This window comes from Convolutriloba macropyga, chromosome 2 (assembly GCF_964194025.1).
Source record: "Convolutriloba macropyga chromosome 2, txConMacr16.3, whole genome shotgun sequence".
NCBI classification, from domain to species: Eukaryota; Metazoa; Xenacoelomorpha; order Acoela; family Convolutidae; genus Convolutriloba; species Convolutriloba macropyga.
In genome coordinates this window covers 77,328,520-77,338,932 of record NC_134469.1, presented here as the reverse complement: position 1 = coordinate 77,338,932, position 10,413 = coordinate 77,328,520, and the positions used below count along the sequence as shown (strand labels likewise).

At 32.6% G+C, this 10,413-nt stretch overlaps 1 protein-coding gene across 2 annotated transcripts in view; it reads right to left on the bottom strand.

The window, feature by feature from the left end:
- Nucleotides 1-10,413, bottom strand: part of LOC142335479 (uncharacterized) — a 31,180-nt gene that overhangs the window by 15,947 nt on the left and 4,820 nt on the right. For both annotated transcript variants that reach the window (XM_075384004.1, XM_075384003.1), the window contains exon 3: nt 7,995-8,122. In XM_075384004.1, coding sequence (XP_075240119.1) covers nt 7,995-8,122 — 128 coding nt within the window. The remainder of the gene's footprint in view (nt 1-7,994; nt 8,123-10,413) is intronic.

Below are 10,413 nucleotides of genomic sequence, written 5' to 3'. Positions count from 1 at the left end.
ACGGGAACTCTCAACGATAAAAACAAGTTACAAGTTGACGAAAAGACAAAACAAAAACTGAAAAAATTGAAAAAAAAATTGGAATTGTATCATAAACTTTAAGAATATTAGCTATAAACTGAGTTTTTTGGGACACATCATTCATTCATTCTTCAATTACAAGCTTATCCCACCGGTCAGCAATATACAGCTACCCAAAGACAAAAAATAAACAGGAAAAAACAGCAAAATCATGTAAAAATTGAGCGAGAAAAGTGTCGAAGGCCATTCAAAGTGAAACTTTCAATAGAAGTTTTTGTTAGTTTCAAAAATTTTTTCAAATGCAATGGGATTCTTCTTTTTTAACAATATAAATTCAAAAAATCACCAAATAGTATCAACGCCATAAAATTCAAAAGCTTTCAACAGAAGCCAGTAAATATGCTATATTGATGGGACCACAATGTTGTTTGCCATTCATATTTCTTCAAATAACCATTACAACATGTCCTTGACTATGAAACCAACAGCATATACAGGCAAAAACGAAACAAAAATTCAGTAGAAAAGTGCCCGAAGCAATTTAAATCATAAGCTTTACTCTGAAAACTTTATCTATGATACATTGAACGTATTTTCTAAACCAATGGAACTATCAGTATTAGGATAATAAGATAAGATTTCAAAAGGAACCAATCACATGAAAAAGTATCCAGACATTTTAAAAAAAATTATGAAAGCCAGTGGCATTGAAGTCTTAAAACTATTAGGTAGAAGATAAAAATGAAAACCAGATTAAATTTGTATGCAGTAGAAAAGAAGGGAGTCCTCTTAATACTGAGACTGACTAACAGTTCACGGAAAAAGTGTTAGATTGGTTAATGTTTAAAAAGTTTTCGAATAATTTTTTTAAAGGACTTAACAGCCATTAAAATCAAAAGCTTTCAACGGAAGTCAATAAATACACTCCAATATACCCCGATGAGCGGAAAAGGATATTTGACATGCATAGTTATTCAAAAAAGCATCACAAAAAGTCTTACGACTATAGAAAAAAAAACAACAAAAACAGGCAAAAATCAAAAATTCAGCAGAAAAGTGCGAAGAAAGTGTCGGAGCCATTTAACAAATAAGCTTTTCTCTGAAAAATTTAGCTGTGATCCACTGAACATATTTTTCAAGCCAATGGGAGCTATCAATGTTTGGATAATGTGGTATGAGTTCAAAAGTAACCAATAATACGAAAATAACCACAAAAAAATTGAGACCTTTTGTAATTGAATTCAGATATCCAGTAGTTAGTAGATAGAACCGCTAACCAGGTTAATTTTGGTTGCGATAAAAAATAAGGGGTTCCTATTACAACTTAGACTGACCAACATCTCACGAAAAAAAATCTTAAGACTGGTTAATGTTCAGAAAAATTTTTCGAAAAACTATTTTCAAAGTCTTAACAGCCATTAAAAATACTAGCTTTAGACGGAAGTCAGTAAATTTGCTCAATTACAACCCGATGTGAGGACAATGAAGTTTGCCATTCATAGGTAATCATTTAGACATCACAATAAGTCTTATGACTGTGAAAACAACAACGAAAACAGGCTAAAACCAAAAGTTCAGCAGAAAAGTGCAAGAAGAAAGTGTCGAAGCCATTTAAACAATACACTTTTCTCTGAAAAACTTCATCTGTGATCCACTGAACGTATTTTCAGGCCAATGGGAGCTATAAATTATTGGATAATGTGATATGAGTTCAAAAGTAACTAATAATACGAAAATAACCACAAAAAAATTGAGACCTTTTGTCATTGAAGTCATATATCCAATAGTTAGTAGATAGAACCGCTAACCAGATTAATTTTGGTTGCAATAAATCAAAAAAAAATCCGCGCTCGAAATGGTCTCTGATCAAACTAATGTGCGGTTGAATCCGCCTCTGATCTGACCAATTCCATCCTGAAGTGTCTTCTGATCATACCATCCCCAGACCAAAGTGACCTCTGATCATACCATCCCCAGACCGATGTAACCTCTGATCATACCATCCCCAGACCGAAGTGACCTCTGATCATACCATCCCCATACCGAAGTGACCTCTGATCAAACTATTGTGCGCTGGAACAAAATCCCAGACCCTGTAATTTTGTCTGGGAACACACCGTGTGCGTTGGACTTGGTCTGATCAGAGGTCACTTCCAGTTGGCACCTCAACCTGGGCATCATATGAAATTGTGCTACTCACTTATCGACTCAATTCATATTATCGACGCATTTCATATTCAAGTTGTTTATTTCACCGTTACATGACATGTTGTATCTATCAGGCTAAAACAGGCTAAAATTGGTTTTTCTGTTCAATAACGCCCAATAAATTCATCTTTTAAGCAGCATTTTTGACAAATGCACAATTGTATGTAAAATTGATAACTAACTGACGGAGATAGGAACAAGGAATGCGAGAGTGTTGATCGTCCAGTACAAACTTTTGCTGGGTTGATTAGACCACATGATTTGCAACATCAGAATGGCAAGTCCAGAGTTGAATATGAAGCTTGAGATTGACAAAAAGTTTCTGAAGAATCCTTGAATCTAAACGAGCAAACAATTTCTTCGAAAGCGAGAGTTATTGATAAGAGATTGTTGGTATTAATAAACAATTTATCGGTTTTCAAATAAGATATCGAGAACTGTGACATAATTATGATTAGAAAAATTATGCTCAGCAGCATTACACCAGTTTTAAATCGAGTAAATTTTGCTAGAAATCTGTATTTACCCGATTAAATTTAACTTTTTACTCAAAAACAAACCCATAAAATAATGATGTCCAAGTCAACTGTACCCTAGTTCAACAATTATCTCAAACGACATTGATAGATCGCTTCATTGATATGGCAGTTGTTTCGAACTCACATCCTTTTGTGAGCGTAATTAAAATATTGTTTTTTAAGATTTTAATAGCTTAAAGCACGCAACTGTGACAGAAGTAGCTCTGTATCGCTTCACATTCTTCATTATATGTTTTTTTCTGAATGACCTAGCTCAAAGTTCACTCTGAATGAAAACTGATTAAATTTTGCTAAGTCGTTACTAATGGAGTAAATGTTCCAATGAAATGGAGATTGGAAGTAACTGTTACCCTAGTTTTTTTTGGTAAGACAATTTTGGCCGCTCCATATCTTTTGCGGACAGATATGTGTGTCAACATTAAAAAAGTCTTGAATCGGTTACAAAACAAGGGGCTCATTAATGTGCGTTCGCACATGATGTTCCGATCCGAGCTTATCAACATTCTTTACTTAAATGTCAACCAAATGACAATATAACAAAAATGGATATTCGAAGTTAAAACAATCGTTACACAATCTAACCCCTAATTGAATTTCTTAATGCCATGCCTCATTATAGTGCCAACGAGGTCTGCCGTTAAAGGGACTACGAGAAAAAAAAATAAACCACAAAGTTAGCAAAACCAAAAATTTCACGGCAAAAACTGAATATAAAAATTTAAAAGCACCTAGTAACAACGTGAAAATGCAGTCAGATTACAACCATAACTACACAAATTTACTTTTTCCTAACTATACAGGAGATGGAATTTTTTTAAGTGAGACTAGGTAACAAGTTGACAAAGAGAACGAATAATGATGCGAAATTCAGAAATTTTTCAATATTTTTAAAACAAAGAAATTTCAAAAGTCTTAAAAAAAAGTATTCGTTTTCAAATAATAAAACCTTGACAAATTACTAAAAATTTAGTGCGACACCAAGAAGACCTGTCTTTGGTTAGACTAAGCCATAGAAACCGACTAAAGATGCAGAAAAACTCCAAAAAATACAAACGATTGGCAAAAACACAAGTTATTGATACCATTTAAGTCATTAGCTTTTATCGGAATATTATGTTCTTTAATTTAATTGTTGTTTCTGTTGTTTCAGCTAAAGGATTTATACTGAGATATTAACTAAGTTTACCTGGGCCACATTTGAAAACCATTGAGATCTATTATTACACGATTGTGTTGAAAAAAGAGAAAAGATTAAAAAACCTGACCACTCAAAAAACGTTTATGAAAGAGAATATTGTCCAACAAACAAAACGTTAGTGACAAATCAAATAAGTAGATATATTATTTGTTGAAATGCAACAAATTGAACGGACCTCTCAACGATAAAAACAAGTTACAAGTTGACGAAAAGACAAAACAAAAACTGAAAAAATTGGAAAAAAATGGAAATGTGTATCATAAACTTTAAAAATATTAGCTATAAAATGAGTGTTTCGGGTAGCATCATTCATTCAATCTTCAATTACAAGCTTATCCCACCGGTCAGCAATATACAGCTACCTAAAGACAAAAAATAAACAGCAAAAAACAGCAAAATCAAGTAAAAATTGAGTAAGAAAAGTGTCGAAGGCCATTCAAAGTGAAAATTTCAAAAGAAGTTTTTGTTAGTTTCAAATATGGGTTAGTTTTTTCAAATGCAATGGGTTTCTTCTTTTTTAACAATATAAATTCAAAAAATCACCAAATAGTGTCAACGCCATAAAATTCAAAAGCTTTCAACAGAAGCCAGTAAAAATGCTATATTGATGGGACCACAATGTTGTTTGCCTTTCATATTTCATCAATTAACCATTACAACATGTCATTGACTATGAAACCAACAACAAATACAGGCAAAAACGAAACAAAAATTCAGTAGAAAAGTGCCTGAAGAAAGTGTCGAAGCAATTTAAATCATAAGCTTTACTCTGAAAACTTCATCTGTGGTCCACTGAACGTATTTTTAGGCCAATGGGAGCTATAAATATTTGGATAATGTGATATGAGTTCTAAAGTAACCAATAATACGAAAATAACCACAAAAACCAAACAAAAAATTGAAACCTTTTGTCACCGAAGTCAAATATCCAATAGTTAGTAAAAGAAACCGCTAAATAGATTAATTTTGGTTGCAGTAGAAAAAAAGGGGTTCCTGTTACAACTGAGACTGACCAACATTTCAAAAAAAAAATTTAAGATTGGTTAATGTTCAGAAAAATTTTTCGAAAAATTAATTTCAAAGTCTTAACAGCCATTAAAATCACTAGTTTGCAACGGAAGTCAACAATTACGCTCAATTATAACGCGATGTGAGGACATTGAAGTTTGTCATTCATAGGTAGTCAATGAGACTTCACAATAAGTCTTATGACAATGAAAACAACAACAAAAACAGACAAAAACCAAAAATTCAGCAGAAAAGTGCGAGAAGAAAGTGTCGAAGCCATTTAAACCATAAGTTTTTCTCTGAAAACTTTATCAGTGATCCACTTAACGTATTTTCTGAGCCAATGGAGCTATCTATATTTGAATAATGTGATATGAGCTCAAAAGTAACTAATAATACGAAAATAGCCACAAAAAAAATTGAGATCTTGTGTCATTGAAGCCATATATCCAATAGTTAATAAAAGAAACCGCTAACCAGATAAAATTTTGCTGCAGTAGGAAGGAAAAAGGTCCTGTCATTACTGAGACTGACTAACAGTTCACGAAAATAAGTTTATGATTATTTAATGTTCAAAAAAATTTTCGAAAAACTAATCTTTAAAGTCTTAACAGCCAATAGCTGTCCACTCAAAGCACTAGATATGTTAACTTAATGCTCATTACGAAATATTTTGCACCTTTAGTCAATGAGTTTATGCCATACTTTTATTTAAAATTACGAAAACTCAGTGTCGAACCCACAAAAAAAACATGAGCCATTCCTTGAAAACCAATTTTTTTGTTCTTTGGGCTTCATTTGGCTGTAAATGTGGTTTGTCGTTAACGGAACCTCGATATGAAAAATGAGTAGTCTCTAGGTCACTCAAAAAACAAAAAAAAATCTGAAAAGTTCTCGAAAAAAAGAGCTCTCAAACGGAATTCGATTTTTTTTGATAGTGAACTTCCCTATGAGACCAGAACTAGTCTTTTTTATCGCCTTCAGTCTCTTAGGAACACACAATTGATTCATTTTGTGGCATGAAATGTAAATTTGAAATACTATTTTTATAGAAAGTTTCTTAATTTGTAGAAAAGTTACACTAAAAGTGAACAAAATCATGCCAAATATCCCGTGTTCACACAAAATTTCAATCCTCGATAACTCCTCGAAAAAAACGATATTCAAAAAATACTTTTTTATTTAGAATTCTACGCTAGAACAGCTTTTTAATGATACCACTCACGTTTCTCTACAATGAATATATCGATCGGCCAAAATTGACGAACAAGAAAAACCCATTAGAATATATAGTTCCTCCCGCCACAAGTGGGTCTGGAACAATAACTTTCAAAATGTTGCAGGAGGAAAATTAAAAACCAAAATTTTCACACTTTTCACACTTGCTACTTGTAAACTCCGTATACGGTTGTGCTTACCAATACGCAGATTTATAATAAAAGGAATATAAAATCATGGAACCCATGAAACTGCTAGGGGAAGATACTTAACTACAACGCAGATCCAAATGAATGGATCTGCTCAAACATAAATTGTGTTTCAAAAAGAAAAATATTACTATTCCTTTTTCCATTCAAAAATCTGTTAGAAAAGTTAGTTGTTTATATAGTATATTGGAAGAAATTTGACTGTTATGTGAACGTCTAATGGCTTCCGAAAGTAAAAATTGGCGCAACATATCAGCACCAGTTTTAGTGACATATTATTTACTTACTTTAACCCCCGAAAACATTAATAGTTACATTTAAATTAATCGCAAAAAGGATGAAAAGGCGGTTAGTTATATGGAAATTCTTGTCTATGTTTTTCACTTTGAAACTTGAAGTTGGAAAAATGAAAACCGCAAAATACGTTCGATGGAACCGCTTTCCTTAAAGAATTTCGCCGCAGATTAATTGCAGCATAATCCCTCATTTTAGTAATCTTAAAACATTTAATATTTAGTTCTCCATTTGTTCTTTTCCCAAATTCGCACATTGCGTTTCCCAAACCCGGATTGAAAAAGGAGAAGAAAGCACGATCATAATAATGGAATATTCTGGAAAAGTCAGTTGATAACCTGTCTTGAAAAATTCTGAACATTGTTAAGCTACTTTTTTATTTATTGCTCTGTTAAATCTTATTTTGCCATTAGTACATATTATAAAGCTTGCAAAGCTCAATAACATGTATTAATGATAAATTAAGGTTTAACCGAGCAATAAACAATCAAGTAGCTATACAACTGTCCGGAAATGAGTACAAGCTTGATAGAATGACCAATATATCTTAGTAGGCCCTTTGTAGAGAACCGCTGAAATCTTAGTACGGCCGTACAATGGAACATAGAAATTTCAATATAATGCCTCACAACAGTTCTAATCTTACCAAAACTTTTTCTGGCTCGACCAACCTGGGTAATGTCTTGTTTGAGATTAACGGATCCCGTATGGTGGATGTTAATTCCAAAATGGCCTCTTTAATCATAAGCAACTTGAAAGTATACCGAAAATTGTCCAGCAATAAACTACAGGGCATTGCTTAGGGTGCAATCGAATTTCAGTCCAGACAATTGTCTGACGCTTATCTGATCCGCTGTCATTTCTGCCAGGAAAGGGTAATGACGAACGTCCTAGAGTTTTGTGGCCGATGCTTTTCGGATGCACTTTTGTCTAATCATAAGCAAACTTTACAATAGTTTTAAGCACAAACGATTCTCATAAGAGTCTGATAGATATGTGTGTACTTAATTGTGGCAAAAGTTATCCTTAAAATCATAACATAAATTGATTTTGGCAGAATTGTCCACTCAACGCTATTTATTTTGGTCAGATCAGAGGTAATTATTTTGCACCATGGTCGAGACAATGTTATTTGGATAAAATCTGGCACAGGGTTTCACTTCAGTCTAATTTCTGATTTTCAGTCTGATCAGAGGTCATTTCAGTATAAACAGTCTGATCAGAGTTCATTTCAGTGCAAACAATCTAATCACTGAAAATTTTGGTTTTCTTGGGACTGTTCTGTTGAGTAGAACTAACTTGGCAGAATTGGTCACTATCAGGCGTGGGTAGTTTAGGGGTGCAGTTGTAGGGATAACCGGGCTCACCAAAGTCAGAGAAAGTGGATTCGGATGCAGTTTTCATGTACACTATACCACTCACGTTCCCTAAAATTGATCACTTTTTTGTTCCGACCCCACTTGTGGGGGGGGGGGGGAGGAACTATATATTCAAATGTGTTTTTTTTTGTTCAGTCAATTTTGGCCGATCGATATATTCGTCGTAGAGAAATGTGAGTGGTATCATTAAAAAGCTGGTTCAGCTTAGAATTCAAAATTAAAAAGATTTTTTTGAATTTCGTTTTTTTCGAGGAGTTATCGAGGATTGAAGTTTTGTGTGAACACGTGATATTTGTTCACTTTTAGTGTAATTTTTCTCCAAATTAAAACATTTTTTTAAAAAAATGGTATTTCAAAATTAAATTTCACGCAAAAATGGTCCAATTTTGTGTTTCTAGTAGACTAAAGGCGATAAAAAAGACTAGTTTTGTACTCATAGGGAAATTCGCTATCAAAAAAAATTGAACTCAATTTGAGAGCTCTTTTTTTTTAAAAAAACTTTTCTCTTTTTTGCTTTTTTAAGTCACCTAGAGACAAGTCACTTTTTATATCGAGCTTCTATTATTGACAAACCTCCTTTACAGTCGAAAGAAGCCCAATGAACAAAAAACATTGTTTTCAAGGAACTGCTCATGTTTTTTTTTGGCTTCGATTCAGAGTTTTCGTAATTTTAAATGAATTTCTAATTTTTTTTGGAAAACTTGGAAGTCCTATGTCATGGATTGACTGACTAACAGTGCAATATGTTCCATAATGAGCATTAAGTGAACATATATAGTGCTTTGAGGGGACAGCTAATGGCTGCTAAGACTTAAAAACATTTTTTCGCAATTTTCTCAACATTAAAGAATCATAAACTTATTATTGTGAACTGTCAGTCAGGCCAGGAGTGACAGCACCCTGATCCTTCATACTGCAACCAAATATAGTCTGGCTAGCGGTGTTTTTTCTGACTATTGGTTATATGACTTCAATGACACAAGATTTCAAAAAATTTAAAAAAAAGTTTTTGGATAAATTTGTATTATTGGTTACTTTTGAAATTTTATCACATTATCCAAATATTGACAGCTCAAATTGGCTTAAAGAAGATGTTTAGTGGGTTACAGATAAAAATTTTAAGAATAATTTATGATTTAAATGGCTTCGACACGTTCTTCTTGAACTTTTCTTTTGAATTTTTGGTTTTAGCTTTTTTTGTTGTTGTTTTTATAGTCTTAAGACTTATTGTGATGTGTTAATGATTACCTATGCATGACAAACATAAAGATAAGCTTATTGGGGCATTTTTGATCGTATTTATTGACTTCCGCTGAAAGCTATTGAATTTAATGGCTGTTAAATTAAAAAAAAATTTTTCAAAAATTTTTTTCGAACACTAACAAATCTTTAACTTTTTTCGTGAAAAGTTAGTCAGTTTCAGTATTGACAGGACCATTTGCTTTCTACTTCAACTAAAATTTAATCTGTTTAGCTGGTTTATCATCTAATTATTGGTTATTTGACTTCAATGACACACGATTTCAGTTTTTTTTTTTTTAATTTTTTTGGACATTTTTGTTTTATTGGTTACGTTTGAACTCTTATCACATTATCCAAACATTATACACATTATCCAAATATCATTGTATTTCCATTGGCTTAAAGAGGACGTTCAGTGAATCACAGAGATAAATTTTCCAGGAAAAGCTACTGGTTTAATTGTCTTCGACACTTTCTTCTCGCACTTTTCTACTGAATTTTGGTTTTTGCCTGTGTTTTTTATTGTTTTCAAACATAAGACTTAAGCTGATGTCTTTTTAATTATCTATGCATGACAAACATCCCTCTCCTCCGATCGGGTTCTATCTGAGCGTAGTTATTAAGCTCTGTTGAAAGATTTTGTGTTTAATGGCTGTTAGGAGTTCAAAATTAATTTTTCGAAATTTTTTTTGAACATTAACCAATCCTAATTTTTTTTTGAAAACTTTTGGTCACTAAAGAATTTCTTTTCTGTTCTGCGGCAGCCAAAATTAATCTGGTTAGTCTTTTTATCTTTAATCTATTAGTTTCAAAACTTCAATGCCACGAGATTTCATATTTTTTTCGGAAACTATATTTTCTTTTTTGATCCTTTTAAAATTTCATCACATCATCCGTCTGCTGATAGTCCCCATTGGCTTAGAGAAGAAGTTCAACGGATCATAGATAAAGTTTTCAGAGAAGAGCTTATGATTTATATTGCTTCGACATTTTCTTCTGGCACTTTTCTACTGAATTTTTGGGTTTTGCCTGTCTCCGTTGTTGTTTTCATAGTCAATAACTTGTTGTTAGGTCTTATTGATCAAAAACGATTAGCA